This window comes from Salvelinus alpinus, chromosome 3, assembly GCF_045679555.1.
Source record: "Salvelinus alpinus chromosome 3, SLU_Salpinus.1, whole genome shotgun sequence".
In the NCBI taxonomy this organism is placed as follows: Eukaryota; Metazoa; Chordata; class Actinopteri; order Salmoniformes; family Salmonidae; genus Salvelinus; species Salvelinus alpinus.
The window spans coordinates 81,439,670-81,462,831 of NC_092088.1; the positions used below are offsets into that span (position 1 = coordinate 81,439,670).

The window sequence follows — 23,162 nt, forward strand, 5'->3', positions numbered from 1 at the left end:
TGATCGCTCTCTTCTGAACAACAGAACACTGGCTTTTATAGCTTCAGAAGGCACTGGTAATTAGAGACAGCTGCGTCTTGACGAGAGGGCGGGGTCAGCTCTCCAATCATCAATTGGGGCCGACCAATCAGCTGAAACACACACACTCAAATACAAACTACAACACAGAAACTGGGGAACGTAACATTCTACATGTCATTGGAATGACAGGTCTTTGCAGCCGATGGCATGTTTTCATTGCCTCAAACATCAAGAATACTGACAGCCGAGAGGTACTTAGTACCTCTGCCCAAGGTGTCGGCAGTACATTTTTTGTTCATCACATGGCACAGATCGGCCTTCAGCCTTGTTAAAATACTCGAGACCAGAAGGTGACAGTACCATTGCCAAGCTATGTTTGGCTTGTGCCTTTGTAGATGGCTAATGTTAGCTAGCTAGAAAGCAAGGTCGAATGTGTAGTAAGCCCTTGTTTATACTAGCCAGATGGCCACAACTAGATAACTAGCATAATTTAAATCACAATGGATACATTTTTTTATGAAGCAGCTGCTTGTCAGCTGTCGAGTAGCTAGCTAGCTATGTTGTGCTAACTGGCAAATGGCAACGCTAACTAGGAAGTTAACTGGCGCTGGACGTATGGGATAATGGAGAGTGAATTCAATTATTTCTTTATCTTGCTAGCTTGCTAAATCATTTAGTGTTGATTACATTGTGCTGCACTTACCACCCCATTCATTTCATATGAAGTGTGTGTGGCTGCTAACTATAGCTAGCTAACTAATGAGCAAGTGTACGTTATCAAACCTAACAAAACATGCTTCTTCAAGCACATTACTCCTTAGCTAGACTTAAAAGATGTAAAGGCTTGCTCCAGAAAAACAATATGTATTATGCAGCTTTGTTTTATGCTGAACAAAAACGCAACATGTAAAGTGTTGGTCCCATGTTTCATTAGCTAAAATATATAATCCCAGAAATTTTCCAAATGCACAAAAAGCATATATTTCTAATAAATGTTGCATTAATTTCTTTACATCCCTGTTAGTGAGAATTTTCTAATTTTCCAAGATAATCCATCCATCTGACAGGTGTTGCATATCAAGAAGCTGATTGAATGAAATTATCATTACACAGGTGCACCTTGTGCTGGGGACAATAAAAGGCCACTCTAAAATGTGCAGTTTTGTCACAACACAATGCTACAGATGAGGGAGTGAGCAATTCACATGCTGACTGCAGGAATGGCCAACAGAGCTGTTACCAGAGAATTTAATGTTCATTTCTCGATCATAAGCTGTCTCCAGTGTCGTTTTACAGAATTTGGCAGTACATCCAACTGGCCTCACATCCACTGACCACATGTAACCAGGCCAGCCCAGGACCTCCACATCCGGCTTTTTCACATACGGGATCGTCTGAGGAGGGGGAGGGAGGGTGCTGAGGAGTATTTCTGTCTAATAAAACCCTTTTGTGGGGAAAAATTCACTGATTGGCTGGACCTGGCTCCCCAGTGGGTGGAACTATGCCTTCCCAGGCCCACCCATTACTGCACCTCTGCCCAGTCATGTGAAATCCATAGATTAGGGCCTAATTAATTCATTTCAATTGACTGATTTCCTTCTATGAACTGTAACTCAGTGAAATCGTTTAAATTGTTGTACTTCTATTTTTCTTCACTATAGTTAGGCCTGCTGAAAAGGGGGTGGATTACACCGGAAAAAGTGTCCTCCCTTTTTTTGTTGTCAATCCTTTCGGCTCCCCTCTCGCGGACGTCCATGCTCTCTGATTAGCTCAGTCAAATTGTCGTTGGGGCAGGCCAATTCTTCATGTTCTAAATGTCCTGTTCGCCGATACTAGGTCGATTACCCAGCAGGCCATCAAGACAGTTTTTGGGTGATGCTTTCCTTTCAGTACCTCTCGGTCGTCAGCTGTATGTTTCCTTGCAGTACCTCTTGGCCGTCTGTTTTCTCGGTGTGTCTGACCTCCTTAAGCGACAAAGTATGCTTGGTGTGTGTGATATGTTCTTACCGGTCAGGTTTGGCCAAAGGAATTAAAGCTGCGCCATTCATAATCTTGGAGTAGGCCAGTGACTGTCTCTGGATATCACTAGCTAACATGGAGAAAGGAGAGCACCATATACTTTTACAACAATGGGTCTCCACACTACACCACCTGCTTCTCCGATACCCACTTGACAAAATATTGGCTGTTCTTCTGATCAGATCATTCCGACAAAGCTAAGATCGAAGGCACTGCTATGGTGCTCAAAATCAGATGTAATGATTTAGATAGTTTGGCCTGTTTCCCCAAATAGCACCTGTAACATTATGGCCACCCAAAAGTATCATACTCAAGAGACAAAGAGCACAGACATATGCAGAAGAAAATGAAACGTAAAGGACTAGCCTAGATAAGTGGAAAATGTTTTGCTTCTTTGTCCTCTCATTCCTGGGAGCTGTCCAGTGAATAAGTTATTCCTCATCTAGCCCTAGTTGGCTAACCGTTGGGGCGGTCATTCCCCATCTAGCCCTAGTTGGCTAACCGTTGGGGCGGTCATTCCCCATCCAGCCCTAGTCGGCTAACCGTTGGGGCGGTTATTCCCCATCTAGCCCTAGTTGGCTAACCGTTGGGGCAGTTATTCCCCATCTAGCGCTGGTCGGGCTAACCGTTGGGGCAGTTATTCCCCATCTAGCGCTGGTCGGGCTAACCGTTGGGGCAGTTATTCCCCATCTAGCGCTTGTCGGGCTAACCGTTGGGGCGGTTATTCCCCATCTAGCCCTGGCTAACCGTTGGGGCGGTTATTCCCCATCCAGCCCTAGTTTGCTAACCGTTGGGGCAGTTATTCCCCATCCAGCCCTAGTTGGCTAACCGTTGGGGCAGTTATTCCCCATCTAGCGCTGGTCGGGCTAACCGTTGGGGCAGTTATTCCCCATCCAGCCCTAGTCGGCTAACCGTTGGGGCAGTTATTCCCCATCTAGCGCTGGTCGGGCTAACCGTTGGGGCGGGTATTCCCGATCTAGCCCTGGCTAACCGTTGGGACAGTTATTCCCCATCTAGCGCTGGTCGGGCTAACCGTTGGGGCAGTTATTCCCCATCTAGCGCTGGTCGGGCTAACCGTTGGGGCAGTTATTCCCCATCTAGCCCTAGTTGGCTAACCGTTGGGGCGGTTATTCCCCATCTAGCCCTGGCTAACCGTTGGGGCGGTTATTCCCCATCTAGCCCTAGTCGGCTAACCGTTGGGGCGGTTATTCCCCATCTAGTCGGCTAACCGTTGGGGCGGTGATTCCCCATCTAGTCGGCTAACCGTTGGGGCGGTTATTCCCCATCTAGTCGGCTAACCGTTGGGGCGGTTATTCCCCATCTAGTCGGCTAACCGTTGGGGCGGTTATTCCCCATCTAGCCCTGGCTAACCGTTGGGGCGGTTATTCCCCATCTAGCCCTGGCTAACCGTTGGGGCGGTTATTCCCCATCTAGCCCTGGCTAACCGTTGGGGCAGTTATTCCCCATCCAGCCCTAGTTGGCCAACCGTTGGGGCGGCCTTTATTTAGCCCAGCTATGTTGTCAAAACACCTCAATGTGAATTTGGCTGGACAAACAGACAGACCACACTATGGTGTGAGTGGCCCTGCCAGTGCTGGGTGACCTGCTTTCACCGCTGGACAACAGTGGTCTGACATGTCCAGAACTTTACTCCCGCTTCTTCTGCTTTCAGGGCAGGGATAAAAGGTGTGAGTGAGGGAGAGACCAGAGTGCATTCAGCATGCCCTCTAACCTCTACAACTGGAACTGGGCTCTAGCCAACAGGAATAGACTATGTACCTACCCACATACGGAACTGCCTGAGCTCTGTGTAGGCCTATACTGTATAGATTGTCAAATAAAGGTCAGATATTTGCGCTTGATTTAGGCTACTTTGCCCGGTACGGTATTTGTAAGGCTGTGACGATACCAGTAATGCAATATTTCTTTCCTTGTAAAAAATGACAACAAGCAGACCAAACTCTTTGGTCCGTTAACCTGCTGTATGTAAAATATTGTGTGCTGTAGCTTGGAAAATAAATACATGTGACTGTGGATGACAACATAATGATGTTTCCAAAATAAGTGAAATCTGCTTTGTGTTTTGTTAACTTGCCACGTTACTAAAGGGTATTGCGATACTGGTATTGTCCCCAGCTGAAGTATTTGAATATGGATATGACACAGAATGGTTTGAGAAATCATCTCAATGGCATAAGCTATATTATAAATAATCTGCAACACATCATTATGCCTGGCCAGCCAGGTGATTGCTGCTGCAATCATGCTGGTTAGGTATTCCATCTAGCCTACTCCGTTAGCTGTTGTGAAACCAGATGGCTGTCTTTGGCCTCTCAAAGCTAGGCTGCTCTGTCCACTCAAGACCAAGGCTTCAGACATCCAGGAGCCTGCCCTGCTCGCAGCCTGCCCACCATTAAAACACTAAAGGATACATTTTCATAGTGCAAAAGCAATGTTAATTTACCATAAACCTCATTGTAATCTGGCAGCACGATTTCACCAGAAATCTATTACCCAGCCAAAAGGATACTAACACTACCCAGCCAACAGGACATCATATAGAATAATAATACTCCATAGGCTAATCAGTTGAGTTGAAAAGGTCTGAAGTTCTTTTTGAAGTCTATTCAATTAGATCTGACACACTGTTCTCCCTCTCCCCTCCCCTGTCTCCGTCACTGTCTGGTGGGTGTTTCTCTTAGAAATGGCGTGAACTCTCAGAGCTAGGAAGCAGATTTTCTACATAAGAGTAGTACATTTCAGACCTCTCCACATTCATTTTTATCTTCAATACTGAATGCAGTCTGGCATCCAAGCCAACTATCTCAATGTGTTTAATATAATTGTGTGGGTTTAAGTTGTTGGTTGCTATAAAACAAGTGTCTGTTCTGAAGATGCACGTTCTTCATAGACACCGAAGCAGATGCAATGTGGGAGGCATCAGGAAGCAAACCGTGTGTTGATCGCTATAATGCTGCTTTAGTCTCACACTTGTTGTTGCCAAAACTTTTATCAACATTACTTGAATAGAGTATGTTGTGTTTTCAGCTGCTCTGTTTGGCTAGACCCATCTCACAAGTGGAATGGATGAGGTGTTTCTAATTTTGCAAGCTCTAACCAGTCTCCTGATCTTCTTCTCTCATTCCCTTCCTCTCTTCTCTTCTCCTCCTCCTCATTCCCTTCCTCCTGTCGCCAGGTGGTGGCCTAAGCCATGGGGGCGTTCCTGGACAAGCCCAAGACTGAGAAGCACAACGCCCACGGCGAGGGCAATGGTCTCCGTTATGGCCTGAGCAGCATGCAGGGCTGGCGGGTGGAGATGGAAGACGCCCACACCGCCACGGTGGGTCTACCCCAGGGCCTGGACAACTGGTCCTTCTTCGCTGTCTACGACGGCCACGCCGGCTCCCGCGTGGCTAACTATGCCTCTAAACACCTGCTGGGGCACATCATAACCCACAGCATGGGTCCCCCGGGCCCTGAGGGTGTCACCCCAGCACCTGCACCCGCCGTGGAGATGGTCAAGATGGGGATCCGCACCGGCTTCCTGAAGATCGATGAGCACATGAGGAACTTCTCTGACCTGCGTAACGGCATGGACCGCAGCGGCTCGACGGCCGTGGCCGTGCTGCTCTCTCCAGAGCACCTGTACTTCATCAACTGTGGTGACTCACGGGCCGTGCTCTACCGCAACGCGCATGTCTGCTTCTCCACGCTGGACCACAAGCCCTGCAACCCACGGGAGAAGGAGAGGATCCAGAACGCAGGCGGATCCGTAATGATCCAGAGGGTGAATGGTTCCCTGGCCGTGTCCCGGGCCCTGGGAGACTACGACTACAAGTGTGTGGATGGGAAGGGTGCCACGGAGCAGCTTGTGTCCCCAGAACCCGAGGTGTTTGAGATCGAGAGGGCCCTAGAGGATGAGTTTGTGGTGCTGGCCTGTGACGGTATCTGGGACGTGATGACCAATGAGGAGCTGTGTAAGTTTGTCAAGTCCCGTCTGGAGGTGTCCCACGACCTGGAGAAGGTCTGCAACCAGGTGCTGGACACCTGCCTGCACAAGGTACAGTGAGGCTAGACTGTGTGTGTGTGTTTTACAAATGTAAAGGATCGAGGTGTTTGGTACACTGTATTCAGACTAGAGGTCGACCGATTATGATTTTTCAACGCTGATAGGATACCGATTTTATTGGAGGACCAAAAAAAACGATACCGATTTAATCGGACAATTATTATTTAAAAAAAAAATTTGTAATAATGACAATTACAACAATACTGAATGAACACTTAATATAATACATCAATAAAATCTATTTAGCCTCAAATAAATAATGAAACATGTTCAATTTGGTTTAAATAATGCAAAAACAAAGTGTTGGAGAAGAAAGTAAAAGTGCAATATGTGCCATGTAAGAAAGCTAACGTTTAAGTTCCTTGCTCAGAACATGAGAACATATGAAAGCTGGTGGTTCCTTTTAACAGGAGTCTTCAATATTCCCAGGTAAGAAGTTTTAGGTTGTAGTTATTATAGGACTATTTCTCTCAATACCATTTGTATTTCACTAACCTTTGACTATTGGATGTTCTTATAGGCACTAGTATTGCCAGTGTAACAGTATAGCTTCCGTCCCTCTCCTCGCTCCTACCTGGGCTCGAACCAGGAACACAACGACAACAGCCACCCTCGAAGCAGCGTTACCCATCGCTCCACAAAAGCCGCGGCCCTTGCAGAGCAAGGGGAACAACCATTCCAAGTCTCAGAGCGAGTGACGTTTGAAACGCTATTAGCTAACTAGCTAGCCATTTCACATCGGTTACACCAGTCTCATCTCGGGAGTTGATAGGCTTGAAGTCATAAACAGCAAGAGCTGCTGGCAAAACGCACGAAAGTGCTGTTTGAATGAATGCTTACGAGCCTGCTGGTGCCTACCATCGCTCAGTCAGACTGCTCTATCAAATCATAGACTTAATAATAACACACAGAAATACGAGCCTTAGGTCATTAATATGGTCAAATCCGGAAACTATCATCTCGAAAACAAGACGTTTATTCTTTCAGTGAAATACGGAACCGTTCCGTATTTTATCTAACTGGTGGCATCCAAGTCTAAATATTCCTATTACATTGCACAACCTTCAATGTTATGTCATAATTACGTAAAATTCTGGCAAATTAGGCGGCCCAAACTGTTGCATATACACTGACTCTGCGTGCAATGAACGCAAGAGAAGTGACACAATTTCACCTGGTTAATATTGCCTGCTAACCTGGAATTCTTTTAGCTAAATATGCAGGTTTAAAAAATATATACTTCTGTATTGATTTTAAGAAAGGCATTGACGTTTATGGTTAGGTACACATTGGAGCAACGATACGCACCGCATCGATTATATGCAACGCAGAGCACGCTAGATAAACTAGTAATATCATCAACCATGTGCAGTTAACTAGTGATTATGATTGATTGATTGTTTTTTATAAGATAAGTTTAATGCTAGCTAGCAACTTACCTTGGCTTACTGCATTCGCGTAACAGGCAGGCTCCTCGTGGAGTGCAATGTAATCAGGTGGTTAGAGCGTTGGACTAGTTAACTGTAAGGTTGCAAGATTGAATCCCAGAGCTGACAAGGTAAAAATCTGTCGTTCTGCCCCTGAACGAGGCAGTTAACCCACCGTTCCTAGGCCGTCATTGAAAATAAGAATGTGTTCTTAACTGACTTGCCTAGATAAATAAAGATGAAATAAAGGTGTTTAAAAAAAATACAATTAAAAAAAAATTATCGGCCAAATCGGTGTCCAAAAATACCGATATCCGATTGTTATGAAAACTTGAAATCGGCCCTAATTATTCGGCCATTCCGATTAATCGGTCAACCTCTACTTCAGACCCCTTGACTTTTTCCACATTTTGTTAGGTTACAGCCTAATTCTTAGTCGTTAATCGTTTTTTTCCCTCATCAATCTACACACAATACCCTATAATGACAAAGCAAAAGCAGGTGTTTAGAAATGTTTTTAGTAATTTATCACATTTACATAAGTATTCAGACCCCTTACTCAGTACTTTGTTGAAGCACCTTTGGCAGCGATCACAGCCTCGAGTCTTCTTGGGTATGACGCTACAAGCTTGACACACCTGTATTTGGGGATCTTCTCTACAGATCTTTTCAAGCTCTGTCAAGTTGGATGGGGAGCTTTGCTGCACAGCTATTTTCAGGTCTCTTCAGAGATGTTTGTTCGGGTTCAAGCCCGGGTTCTGGCTGGGCCACTGAAGGACATTGAGAGAGTTGTCCCGAAGCCACTCCTATGTTGTCTTGGCTGTGTGCTTAGGGTTGTTGTCCTGTTGGAAGGTGAACCTTCGCCACAGTCTGAGGTCCTGAGCGCTCTGGAGAAGGTTTTCATTAAGGATCTCTCTGTACGTTGCTCCGCTCATCTTTGCCTCGATCCTGACTAGTCTCCCAGTCCCTGCTGCTGAAAAACATTCCCACATCATGATGCTGCCTCCACCATGCTTCATCGTAGGGATGGTGCAGGGTTTCCTCCAGGTGTGATGTTTGGCATTCAAACCAAAGAATTCAATCTTGGTTCCTATTGGAAAAATCCAGGTGGGCTGTCATATGCCTTTTACTGAGGGGTGGCTTCTGTCTGGCCACTCTACCATAAAGGCTTGATTGGTGGAGTGCTGCAGAGATGGTTGTCCTTCTGGAAGGTTCTCCCATCTCTACAGAGGAACTCTGGAGCTCTGTCAGTGACCAGCTCTAGGAAGATTCTGGGTGGTTCCAAACTTATTCATTTAAGTTATATGGAGGCCACTGTTCTTTGGTACATTCAATGCTGCATAAATGTTTTGGTACCCTTCCCCAGATCTGTTCCTCGACACAATCCTGTCTCGGAGCTCTACCGACAATTCCTTCCACCTCATGGCTTTGTTTTTGCTCTGACTTGCACTGTCAACTGTAGCACCTTTATATAGGCAGGTGTGTGTGCCTTTCAAAATCATGTCCAATCAATTGGATTTTCCACAGGTGGACTCCAATCAACTTGTAGAAAAATCTCAAGTATGATCAATTGAAACAGGATGCACCTGAGCTTATGGTGTATTGTGTGTAGATTGCTGAGGATTTTCATTTATTCAATCCATTTTAAAATAAGACTGTAACGTAACAAAAAGTTGATGGGTCTGAATACTTTCTGAAGGCACTGTATAAAGGAGGCTGCCTTATTTTATTGTCAGAGTTAACTGTGCCTCCCCACACATGTAATGACTCTCCATCCCTTTCTCCCCCCTCCGCTACAGGGAAGTCGGGATAACATGAGTGTTGTTTTGGTCTGTTTGCCAAACTGCCCTAAAGTGTCAGAGGAGGCGGTGAAGAAAGATACAGAGCTGGATAAGTTTCTGGAGTCTCGCGTGGAAGGTGAGAATGATTGTACACATGACTTTTCCCCTCCATACTGTTGTCTTCATCCAGGCTGCATCCCATTCTCTACTATTACCTTTCTCTCCAAGTGTGCATTTGTTTCCTACCCCTTACATACCACAGGCCCTGTCAAAATGTATTACACTCCCCTCCAATCCCCTTCTCACACACTTTCTAAACAGCTGGGTAAAACTGCCTGGCTGCCGTTTGCTAGAACTCCAGCTGGCCTATCAACTCCCATTGAAGCACATTCATGTCTTGACCCACTTTCTCATTCCACACTCCCCCTCTTCCTCTCCTTCTTCACCCTCTGCTTCTCTTCCAACAGTCTCTCTCTCTCCCTTCTCCTGTCTGTCACATTCCCCCTCTTAACCCTGTTTCAGATTCTCGTTCTCTTGCTCTCACTCTTAAATTAAAAATCAAGCTGCTTCATTGGCATGAAAAACATTGCATCAATATTGCCAAAGCAACAATGTATACAATATACATTGTAATAAAATTATGAATAATAATACAAAAAAGAATACAATTGTGTTATCATTATTAACAGTCAATAGTAGAAGTATAATAAATGTAAAAGGCTAAACATAGAAAATGAAACTGACTGTCATCCTCACATTACATCAGTATTACAACTGCCATCGTCATTACTACTACTACTACCACCATCATTAAATTGCTATCATTACCATCACCCGTACTACTTGTACCACTATTATTTGGAATAATAATCACAACAATAATAACAGTAATAGTAATAACAGTATTAACAATAATAGTAATGGACCTCCTGGGTGTTAAGTCTAAGGTACTGCACTGCAGTGCTAGCTGTGCCACCAGAGACTCTGGGTTCGAGCCCGCAGCCAGCCGCGACCGGAGGCCCATTTGGCCCAGCGTCGTCCGGGTTAGGGAGGGTTTGGCCGGCAGGGATATCCTTGTCTGAACGCGCACTAGCAACTCCTGTGGCGGGCCGGGCGCAGTGCACGCTGACCGGGTCGCTAGGTGTACGGTGTTTCCTCCGACACATTGGTGTGGCTGGCTTCCGGGTTGGATGTGCATTGTGTCAAGTAGCAGTGCGGCTTGGTTGGGTTGTGTTTCGGAGGACGCATGGCTCTCCACCTTTGCCTCTCCCGAGTCCATATGGGAGTTGTCCATATGGGAGTTGCAGCGATGAGACAAGACAGTAGACACTACCAATTGATTACTACGAAAAAGGGGGTAAAAGATCAATTTAAAAAATATTTGAAAAAAATACAATAATAGTAATAACAGTAATACCAATATTAACAATAATAGTAATAACAGTAATAACACTAATAGTAATACCACTAATAACAATAGTAATAACAATAACACTAATAATAAGTAAGTTACTGCAGATGTTATTTTTCAGTGGGCTATATTTGGCTGAAAAAGGAGACATTGCCCATGAGTATTTTTTGTTTTTCCTCTGGGTTTAATAACTACAAATTTGGCATAAATGTCTTAATATCTGTGAATAATGAATCTCTTGGTGAGGAATATTTCTCACAGTAAAGGAGAAAGTGTATCTCTGTCTCTACCTCCCCTGTCGTGCAGTGACCACATACACACTCCTCTTTGGGTAACCATGTCTTTTTATGTTTGCCGGTTTCTATTGCCAATTGGTGGTCACTCAGCATGTACTTGGTAAGGGTCTGTCTCTGCTTCGTATCTCTGACAGAGTACAAATAATCATCCATTTCATATACTCTGTTTAGATTTTGACCCCCCCCCCTTTGTTCAGGGACACATTATTCAATTTCTGTTAGTCACATGTCAGTGGAGCTTGTTCAGTTTATGTCTGTTGTTGAATCTTGTTATGTTCATACAAATATTCACACATGTTAAGTTTGCTGAAAATAAACGCAGCTGACAGTGAGAGGACCTTTTTTTTGCTGAGTTTATTTTATAAGGCTCTAACGCAACAAAATGTGGGAAAAGTCAAGGGGTCTGAATTCTTCCCGAAGGCACTGTATAGACTTGCAAATACTTAAAGTACAAAAGGGAAAATAAATCAACATAAATATGGGTTGTATTTACAATGTGTTTGTTCTTCACTGGTTGCACTTTTCTTGTGGCAACAGGTCACAAATCATGCTGCTGTGATTGCACACTTTGATATTTCACACAATGGGAGTTTGGGAGTTTATCAAAATTGGATTTGTTTTCAAATTCATTGTTGGTCTGTGTAATCTGAGGGAAAAATGTCTCTCTAATATGGACATACATTTGGCAGTAGGTTAGGATGTGTAGCTCAGTTTCCACCTCATTTTGTAGGCAGTGTGCACATAGCCTGTCTTCTCTTGAGGGCAGGTCTGCCTATGGCGACCTTTCTCAATAGCAAAGCTATGCTCACTGAGTCTGTAAATAGTCAAAGCTTTCCTTAAGTTTGGGTCAGTCACAGTGGTCAGGTATTCTGCCACTGTCTTTCTCTTGCTTGCTCTCTCTCGCTCTCAATTCAATTTCAATTTAAGGGCTTTACTTTCTCTCTCACTCACCATCTCTCGCTCTCTCCATTTCTATTGCTCTCTCTCTCACTCAGTCTTGACAAATGACCCAACCATCTCGGTTTTGTCTAATTTCTCTCCTATCCTCCCCTTTTTTCATGTCTCTTTTTGCCATTTGACTTACTCTGTCAAACGGGAGAGAGTTTTGGGGGTTATGTAAACTCTTCCCCCAGAGTTGGCCCGCAGTGTTGGAATAAGGTTGAGGTAATTTTTCGCTAATGTTTAGCTGGGAGAGCGCCAGAGGGAGCTCCCGCAGAGCAAAGAGGAATGTCTGCTCCAGAGAGGAATGCTCTGGCGGGACATCTAACTGGCACCGGACCTAGCCAGTCCAACTGGGCTGCAAGGGTTTCCTCTGGTCGGTCTTCTCTGACTCCTACTCCAATGATACATGCACTCTTACTTTCTGTCTCTGGCTTATGCCTCAGGGCTCTGACCTTCCTTCCTTGGTCTTACACACACACACGGAACATTTTCTCACACTCACTTGTCTCTCCGCAGTTGAGATTTTATGTAGCAACATTTAACCTTGAATGAATCCCTTCAATTCTCATCCCCCTCTTTTCTCTCGCTCACCCTCTCCACCTCTCTCTCTCTCCCTCTGTCTCCCCCTCTCAGAGATCATAGAGAAGGCAGGAGAGGAGGGTATTCCTGACCTGGTGACGGTCATGAGAAACTTGTCCTCAGAGAGCATCCCCAACCTGCCACCAGGGGGAGGCCTCGCCAGCAAGTAAGAGCCTGGCCCCTCCCTCTACTGTCTACTCTATAGTGTTTAGTCTAGTTTCTAGTGTCTAGTCTCTAGTCTATAGACCTTTTCAACTGTCAAAACAATAACACATTCTATATGCACACGCAACCAAGAGGTTCCCCAGTAAACACCCGACGCTGCAAGTTAGTTTGCTTGCACAAAATGACGTGTTTGTATTTCTTGATCCAACTAAAAAACGTAACTTGCTACCATAACCACTAAACAAAGTCAATTCATGTTTATTTCCTTTTTATTTCCCACTTATCTGTTTACTATCCGTTTGCTCTGGTGGTTTTGGCTACATTTGGGTAGCACAGGAAATAACCACACAGCTAGGGTGATGTGAAGGTAGAGTAAGATCAGTTTACCTTGTTAGATAGATTAATTTCTTTCACGACAGCCAATAATATAACTAAACTAAATGTAGCTAGCATACTAGTCCAATGTTTGACGGCCACATTGTTTAAATCAAAAGTTAGCTAGCAGAAGTCATTATCCCACTATCAATCTCTCTCCCCCTATACCAATCTGTTTCTTCTAGCTCTTCGTCTGCTTTATTTTACCTAGGTGTATTGCCTTCATTGTTTTGATTAAGAAACATAGCGTGGTTTTAATGAACCGGTAGCTAGTGCTAGTCATGTATTATTTACCTCACATTACGAGACCTCGCTAGTGGTTTGTTTACGTGTAGTAAAGCTATAATACAAATGCTAGCGCTGACACCTTGTGGTGATAATAATGAATGCATATAATTGCATTAGGATGATGCATAACATGAAGCAAACAAATTGCTACTTTATTTCAAGCAACATATATTTTTTTAATGAAATGAACCTTTAAAATATTCCTTTCTGCACACCCTCATGATAGTAATATGTACTATTAATATCTCTCCTGAGCATGTCATCCTTAAGGCCTACCTTCATTACAAGGGTAGGGCCTTTATTTTAACCATTTATTTAATTTGGCAAGTCAGTGAAGAACAAATTCTTATTTACAATGACGGCCTACCCCGGCCAATCCCAGACGATGCTGGGCCAATTGTGCGCCGCCCTATGGCGGAATCCATTGGTCACTAATCCATTTCATGGCGGCATGTACAGGAGCTGTAGAAGTTTAATCTAGTATCCTTCAACATGGTTAGCATCATTATGAGTCTAATATGGTATCCTTCAATATGGTTAGCATCATTGAGTCTAATCTGGTATCCTTCAACATGGTTAGCATCACTATGAGTCTAATGAAAAAGAAAAACCCACACACTCATTTTGCCAATGTCAGCCTTTTATTTAGCTAATCCTGTTTCAGTATAGAAATGACAAGCCCCATGTACAGTGTATTGGGCACGCCAACAAGGCCAATACTAATCCCTTCATATGTCTGCATTGGGCACGCCAACGAGGCCAATACTAATCCCTTATGTCTGCATTGGGCACGCCAACGAGGCCAATACTAATCCCTTCATATGTCGGCATTGGACACGCCCACGAGGCCAATACTAGTCCCTTATGTCTGCATTGTACATGCCCACGAGGCCAATACTAGTCCCTTATGTCTGCATTGTACACGCCCACGAGGCCAATACTAGTCCCTTATGTCTGTATTGTACACGCCCACGAGGCTAATACTAGTCCCTTCTTATGTCTTCATTGTACACGCCCACGAGGCCAATACTAGTCCCTTATGTCTGCATTGTACATGCCCACGAGGCCAATACTAGTCCCTTATGTCTGCATTGTACACGCCCACGAGGCCAATACTAGTCCCTTATGTCTGTATTGTACACGCCCACGAGGCTAATACTAGTCCCTTCTTATGTCTTCATTGTACACGCCCACGAGGCCAATACTAATCCCTTCATATGTCTGCATTGGGCACGCCCACGAGGCCAATACTAATCCCATCATATGTCTGCATTGGGCACGCCCACGAGGCCAATACTAGTCCCTTATGTCTGTATTGTACACGCCCACGAGGCTAATACTAGTCCCTTCTTATGTCTTCATTGTACACGCCCACGAGGCCAATACTAATCCCTTCATATGTCTGCATTGGGCACGCCCACGAGGCCAATACTAATCCCATCATATGTCTGCATTGGGCACGCCCACGAGGCCAATACTAATCCCATCATATGTCTGCATTGGGCATGCCCACGAGGCCAATACTAATCCCATCATATGTCTGCATTGGACATGCCCACGAGGCCAATACTAATCCCATCATATGTCTGCATTGGACATGCCCACGAGGCCAATACTAATCCCTTCATATGTCTGCATTGGACACGCCCACGAGGCCAATACTAGTCCCTTCTTATGTCTTCATTGTACACGCCCACGAGGCCAATACTAATCCCTTCATATGTCTGCATTGGACACGCCCACGAGGCCAATACTAATCCCATCATATGTCTGCATTGGGCACGCCCACGAGGCCAATACTAATCCCATCATATGTCTGCATTGGACACGCCCACGAGGCCAATACTAATCCCTTCATATGTCTGCATTGTACACGCCCACGAGGCCAATACTAATCCCTTCATATGTCTGCATTGGACACGCCCACGAGGCCAATACTAATCCCTTCATATGTCTGCATTGGACACGCCCACGAGGCCAATACTAATCCCTTCATATGTCTGCATTGGACACGCCCATGAGGCCAATACTAATCCCTTCATATGTCTGCATTGGACACGCCCACGAGGCCAATACTAGTCCCTTATGTCTGCATTGGACACGCCCACGAGGCCAATACTAGTCCCTTATGTCTGCATTGGACACGCCCACGAGGCCAATACTAGTCCCTTATGTCTGCATTGGACACGCCCACGAGGCCAATACTAGTCCCTTATGTCTGCATTGGACACGCCCACGAGGCCAATACTAGTCCCTTATGTCTGCATTGGACACGCCCACGAGGCCAATACTAGTCCCTTATGTCTGCATTGGACACGCCCACGAGGCCAATACTAGTCCCTTATGTCTGCATTGGACACGCCCACGAGGCCAATACTAGTCCCTTATGTCTGCATTGGACACGCCCACGAGGCCAATACTAATCCCATCATATGTCTGCATTGGACATGCATGCTATAAATAATCTCACATCCACTGTAAGCAATGGAACCAAAAGGGTAGAGAATGAATAGTGGAGGCAAGAGAGATCCCCTGGAGAGTGACCACAGTGAAGGGTCACTGTTACATGGGCTGCTAAGTAGCCATGTACAGTATGATTTCCGTCCCTGTATGGCTGACCGGACCGGGATGCAAACCCTAATCCAATGACACTTGAAGCTAGCATGCCAACCACTGGAGGAGGAGGACTGTGAATGTAGCAGAATGAAGCAAATTGGTGCAAAATTGCAAGTATACAAAGCACCTGCTCTTTCCATGACATAGACTAACCAGATGAATGCAGGTGAAAGCTATGATCCCTACTGATGTCACTTGTTAAATCCACTTCAGTCAGTGTAGATGAAGGGGAGGAGACAGGTTAAAGAAAGATTTTTAAGCCTTGAGACAATTGAGACATGGATTGTGTACGTGTGCCATTCAGAGGGTGAATGGGCAAGACAAAATATTTAGGTGCCTTTGAACTGGGTATGGTAGTAGGTGCCAGGCGCACCGGTTTGTGTCAAGAACTGTAATGCTGCTGGGTTTTTCATGCTAAACAGTTTCCTGTGTGTATCAAGAATGGTCCACCACCTAAAGGACATCCAACTAACTTGACACAACTGTGGGAAGCAATGGAGTCAACATGAGCCAGCATCCCTGTGGAGCGCTTTCAACACCTTGTAGAGTCCACACCCGATTAATTGAGGCTGTTCTGAGGGCAAAAGGGGGAGGGGCGTGCAACTCAATATTAGGAAGATGTAATTTAATGTTTGAGAGAGACTGTTGGAAGAGAAGCAGAGGGTGAAGAAGGAGAGGAAGAGAGGGACAGGCATACAAGGCCCTCGCTCGTCCACCATACGGCAAATCAGATCATGACTCCGTACTCTGATTTCTGTTTACAAGCAGAATCTCAAACAGGAATTACTCATGTCTCGCTCCAATGAGAAATGGTAATCAGAATCAGGATTATGCTGCAGGACTGCTTTGCTGGTGCTTATTGGAATATGTTCAGTGACTCCGCTTTTGGCATTGACAAGCCAACCCCAGTCACCGGCTTCATTAGGAAATGCATCGGCGACGTGTGTCCCCACAGTGAGGGTTCACTGCTTCCCCAATCAAAAGCCCTGGATTAATACAGAAGTTGGCACTAAACTAAAGGTCAGCGCTACCACACACATGGCTATCGCAGACAACCCTGATGCTACGACTGAGGTCAGGAGCAAGTACAAGAAATCCTACTATGACCTCTGCAGAGTCATCAAACGAGGAAAAGGACAATATAGGAATAAGGTGGAATCATATTACATAGGCTCCAACGCCCACCGATTGTGGCAGGGGTTACAGTCCTTTACGGATTACAAAGGAAGACCCAGCCGTGATCTGCCCAACGATGCCTCTCTTCCAGACAAACTCAATGCATTTTATGTACACTTATACAATAACCGTGAATATGCCTTGCCTGAGTCTATACTCCAGTCTCTAATCTCTATTTTAGTCCCTAGTCTCATCTCTAGTCTATACTCTGGTTTGTAGTGTCTAGTCTCTATGCTCTCCAGTCTGAACACTATAGTCTCTACTGTAGTGCCTAGTCTCTAATCTAATCTCTATAGTATCTAGACTACTCTATAGACTAGTCGGTATTCTAGCCTCTAGTCTATACTCTAGTCTAGTCTCTAGTCTAGTTGTGCTTCTACTCTGTATTCTGTAGTCTCTCTAGTGTCTAATCTATAGTCTCTACTCTAGACTAGAGACCAGGGATGAGCTACTGGTGTCCCGCGGACCACTAATAATAAAATATGACTAAGGTTTAACCAGGAAGGCAGAGAGACTAGACTCTACTCTATAGTCTCTAGTGTAGTCTACAGTCTCCAGTCTAGTCTCTAGTCTGTACTTTATAGTCTCTAGTCTATCGTCTCTAATCTAGTTTTTTGTCTCTATTTATTTAATTTTATTTCACCTTTATTTAACCAGGTAGGCCAGTTGAGAACAAGTTCTCATTTACAACTGCGACCTGGACAAGATAAAGCAAAACAGTGCGACACAAACAACAACACAGAGTTACACATGGGATAAACAAACGTACAGTCAATTACACAATAGAAAAATCTATACAGTGTGTGCAAATGTAGTAAGATTAGGGAGGTGAGGCAATAAATAGGCCATAGTGGTGAAATAATTACAATTTAGCATTAACACTGGAGTGATAGATGTGCAGATGATGATGTGCAAGTAGAGATACTGGGGTGCAAAGGAGCAAAAATAAATAACAATATGGGGATGCGGTAGTTGGGTGGGCTATTTACAGATGGGCTATGTACAGGTGCAGTGATCGGTAAGCTGCTCTGACAGCTGATGCTTAAAGTTAGTGAGGGAGATATGAGTCTCCAGCTTCAGTGATTTTTGCAGTTCGTTCCAGTCATTGGCAGCAGAGAACTGGAAGGAAAGGCAGCCAAAGGAGGAGTTGGCTTTGGGGATGACCAGTGCAATATACCTGCTGGAGCGTGTGCTACGGGTGGGTGTTGCTATGGTGACCAGTGAGCTGAGATAAGGTGGGGCTTTACCAAGCAAAGACTTATAGATGACCTGGAGCCAGTGGGTTTGGCGACGAATATGAAGCGAGGGCCAGCCAACGAGAGCATACAGGTCGCAGTGGTGGGTAGTATATTGGGCTTTGGTGACAAAATGGAGGGCACTGTGATTGACTACATCCAATTTACCTAGTAGAGTGTTGGAGGCTATTTTGTAAATGACATCGCCGAAGTCACGATGTCTCTAGTGTAGTCTCCACTCTAGTCTCTCTGCCTTCCTGGTTACACATCAGTCATTTTTTTTTTTTTGTCCGCAGGCCACCAGTAGCTCATCCCTGGTCTATAGTCTGGTCTCTAGTCTCTAGTCTAAAGCCTTTGGTATCTTTGCCTTCCCAGTTACACAGCACACAGTCACATGGTGATTAGCTCCTGTGTAAATGTCCTCCTTGGGGTAAATGGTTTAGTGGAAAAAAAAATAATCAGAAAGAATGTATCGGTCATGTAAAGGAGTAAGAGAGGGATTGATTTGACCTGTCACCCGTGTGAATTATCTTAGAGGGTGTGTTGACTTCTCTCACTGTGTGTGCACCCCTCAGACACAGTGTTATGGAAGCAGTGTACAAGCGGCTGAACCCACACAGGGAAGTGGACGGGGTGAGTATCAGGTTGCTCTTTTCTTCTTTCCTCAAATGTATTGAAGAACGTACACTGAGTTTACAAAACATTAGGAACACTTGCTCTTTCCATGACATAGACTGACCAGATGAATGCAGGTCAAAACTAGGATCCCTTATTGATGTCACTTGTTAAATCCACTACAGTCAGTGTAGATGAAGGAGAGGAGACAGGTTAAAGAAGGATTTTTAAGCCTTGAGACAATTGAGACATGAATTGTGTATGTGTGCCATTCAGAGGGTGAATGGGCAAGACAAAATATTTAAGTGCCTTTGAACGTGGTATGGAAGTAGGTGCTAGGCGCACCAGTTTAATTGAGTCAAGAACTGCAATGTTGCTGGGGATTGTCACGCTCAAGTTTCCCGTGTGTATCAAGAATGGCTACCACCCAATGAACATCCAGCCAACTTGACACAACTGTGGGAAGCATTGGAGTCAACAAGAATTTGTTCTTAACTGACTTGCCTAGTTAAATAATGGTCAATAAAAATACAGTTAAAAAAGAGTCTGACGAATTTCGGTACTGAGGGAAGGGCAGGGGTTGCAACTCAACATTCGGAAGGTGTTCCTAATGTTTTGTCCACTGGTGTATACTGTACATGTTTAAACCTCTTTCATACCCCTGTCTTTTCTACAGTATGTTTTGCTCTGTTAAATTTATGATTTTGTCTAGCTTTCCCTAATTGATTTGTATTTCATAGAGCACAAGGCTACACTAAAGTCCCGCCTGTCTGATCAGACTTATCCGTTCTGGAGACCGGGGATGGCATAACCACAGAACTAGAATGATCACTATTTCTATGGGCACAGCCCATCATTCTATGTTATTGAATAATATCATTTTTAAGTGTTGCCCCATTTTTTTAACGCTATAGGCTAACCTTCAGAAAGTATTCAGACCCGTTTTCCACATTTTGTTATGTTACAGCCTTATTCTAAATTTGATTAAATAGTTTTTTTCCCCTCATCAATTTACACATGACAAAGCAAAAACAGATTTTTAGAAATGTTTGCTTATTTATTAAAAACAAGAAACCGATATCACATTTCCTTATGTATTCAGACCCTTTTCTCAGAACCTTGTTGATTCACCTTAGGCAGCAATTACAGCATTGAGTTGTCTTGGGTATGCCGCTACAAGCTTGGCAAACCTGTATTTGGGGAGATTCTCCCATTTTTCTCTGCAGATCCTCTCAAGCTCTGTCAGGTTGGATGGGGAGCATCGCTGCACAGCTATTTTCAGGTCTCTCCAGAGATGTTTGATCGGGTTCAAGTCCGGGCTCTGGCTGGGCCACTCAAGGACATTCAGAGATTTGTCCCGAACCCCCTCCTGCGTTGTCTTGGCTGTGTGCTTAGGGTTGTTGTCCTGTTGGAAGGTAAACCTTCGTCCCAGTCTGAGGTCCTGAGTGCTCTGGGCAGGTTTTCATCAAGGATCTAGGTGACTTTTGGCAAACTCAAAGTGGGCTGTCATGTGCCTTTGACTCTACCATAAAGGCCTGATTTGGTGGAGAGCTGCAGAGATGGTTCTCCTTCTGGAAGGTTCTCCCATCTCCACAGAGGAACTCTAGAGCTCTGTCAGTGACCATCAGGTTCTTGGTCACCTCCCTGACCAAGGCCCTTCTCCCCTGAATGGCTCAGTTTGGCTAAGCAGCCAGCTCTAGCAAGAGTCTTGGTGGTTCCAAACGTCTTCCATTTAAGAATGGTGGAGGCCACTGTGTTTTTGGGGCACTTCAATGCTGCAGACATTTTTTGGTACCCTTCCCCAGATCTGTGTCTCAACACAATCCCGTCTCGGAGTTTTGCGGACAATTCCTTCGACCTCATGGCTTGGTTTTTGCTCTGACATGCACTGTCAACTGTCGGATCTTATATAGACAGGTGTGTGCCTTTCCAAATCATGTCCAATCAATTGCATTTACCACAGGTAAACTCCAATCAAGTTGTAGAAACATCTCAAGGATGATCTAGGGAAACGGGATGCACCTGAGCTCAATTTCGAGTCTCATAGCAAAGGGTCTGAATACTTATGTAAATAAGGTATTTTTGTTTTTTATTTTAAATGAATTTGCACCACAAAAAAAACAGTTTTCGCTTTGTCATTATGAGGTATTGTGTGTAGATTGTGGATAAAAAAAAAAAGGTAATCCATTTTAGAATAAGTCAGCAACGTAACAAGATGTGGAAAAAGTAAAGTGGTCCGAATTTCCCGGCGGCGTCCACCTTGTGTCGCCGTAATGCCCCCTAAAAAATCCATGCCTTTTGCGGCCAGCGTGTCCGTTGTGCCCTTGGGCTGAATATAATAGGCTAATTGTAATTCCCGGCTGCCGTGCTCCGAAGCACCTCACTCAAAAGACTCTCTCAGATACAGCCAATGCGTGTCACGTGACTGGGTCCTTCTCACAGGCATTTCAGCTAAGTAGGCTACAAGTGAATGAACATAGACACATTGGGGACGCAACTGCACTCTTATGGAATTTGGAGGCACATATTGAAGATGTCAGAACTTTCTACATTTACTTCTCGTCAACCAACAAGATGAGTAGGCTTAATGAACAGCAAAAGCACTAGCCTATGTCAATCTACTATCCCCCATAGTACAAAAGTTGACCTATTCTATTGGTCAACTTGTCATTCTGTGTAATAGATGAATATTCCAAACATACTCTGGGACAGTTGTGGGATGTGCTATAGCCCAAATTAATACAATCACCCGCATTAAAACAACGTTTAAAAGCTATTTAAGGTTGATTGTTTAGCTTAAAATGTTGATAAACTAATGTGCAAAAATTACCTATTATAAGCGCAGCAATGCACACACGAGAGTAGGCTATAATCGAGAATGTTCCAAAATGCAATTAATTAGCAGGAAAACACTTTTCTCCAACGTGACCACAAATGCGATTATGCATGTAATGCTTTTATTATAAAGGTGCATTTTTATGGTGAAGATTATCTTACCGAAACTTGAAACACACTCGCAGCTTATGAATGCCAGTTTGGCTCTATACCAGTTGTAAAGCAGATTAATGTGCTTAATTTTAAGAAGTTATTTGGCCACTTTAATTGTGATACAAACCTTATCAAAACATATAGGCCTATGGGCTAGGCTACATGAGGTGTGCGACTATGATTTGAAGAAGTCAGCAAAAAAAAGGCATGTGCTGTTTCTTGCCTTAATGCACAAGCTGGGCATCATTCACAAGTGATAGGCTAATATTGTCACCCATCAGGCTATTCTTGATTTTAATCTTGTCTTTACATATACTAAATAATGTGTGATATTAGTTTAGATTTAGAATGGACCATTATCATGCACCTGTCTCGAAACAGGGACAGCAGAAAAATACATGTCAACTATGCACTTAAATAGAGAATGGAGGACGCTTTTCCCGTGGTTCCTTTTCATGCCATCCAGGTAGGCTTATACACCTGTTGTAAAGAAAAGCAATGTTCCTAATATTAGGAAAGTTGATAAATAAATATAGTAGGATAGCCATCAAAACTCTGTTTTCTCACACAATTGCATAGCCTATAGAAATGTGGCGCAACATGAGCTTGTGCTCAATTTAGATTTCCAATTACATTTGCATTGATGTCAGAGTGATTAGAGGGACGATGGAGTGCTGAGTAGCACAGTCAGCAAGTTTGGTAGGCTACTAATGACCATCAGCAGCATCAGAGCTTGGAGAAGCCTAGTTACCGTGACTAAACGGTCACGTGGAATTTGACTGCCGTCATGGCAGTAATACGGTCACCGTAACAGCCCTATGGATTTACACACATTCAAAACACAAGTGTGTGCATCTCCTCAGATAATCTCGTACTTTACACCCTCTTGATAGACAATACGGTTTGCTGCAAGTGTAAACTTGTAGATCTGTGTTCACTGATTAATGCGGCCTTCCTGTATCATTGGGTAAGTTCACACATAGAAATACATAGCTACAGTACTGATGCTCTCCCTTACCCTTTTAACTATTTGCTCAGTAGTTTCGCCTTTAGGTAAAGTGTTCAAATTGGAACATTCTTGATCTGACTTTGGCTGCCTCCTTGGGGGATGTGGCAGTGATTGTCGAGCACTTCAGGAGAGGTGCTTATCTGAGTTCTA

General features: G+C 44.3%; 1 protein-coding gene across 4 annotated transcripts in view; it reads left to right on the plus strand.

Moving 5' to 3' along the window:
- LOC139571441 (protein phosphatase 1B-like) overlaps nucleotides 1-23,162 on the plus strand; it is a 46,672-nt gene that overhangs the window by 20,637 nt on the left and 2,873 nt on the right. For 3 of the 4 annotated variants that reach the window (XM_071394319.1, XM_071394318.1, XM_071394317.1), the window contains 4 exons: nucleotides 5,237-6,100; nucleotides 9,336-9,453; nucleotides 12,600-12,711; nucleotides 18,976-19,033. In XM_071394319.1, the coding sequence (XP_071250420.1) occupies nucleotides 5,252-6,100; nucleotides 9,336-9,453; nucleotides 12,600-12,711; nucleotides 18,976-19,033 (1,137 nt within the window). In that variant the 5' untranslated portion in view covers nucleotides 5,237-5,251. The remainder of the gene's footprint in view (nucleotides 1-5,236; nucleotides 6,101-9,335; nucleotides 9,454-12,599; nucleotides 12,712-18,975; nucleotides 19,034-23,162) is intronic. The other variant, XM_071394320.1, reaches the window with a different exon arrangement.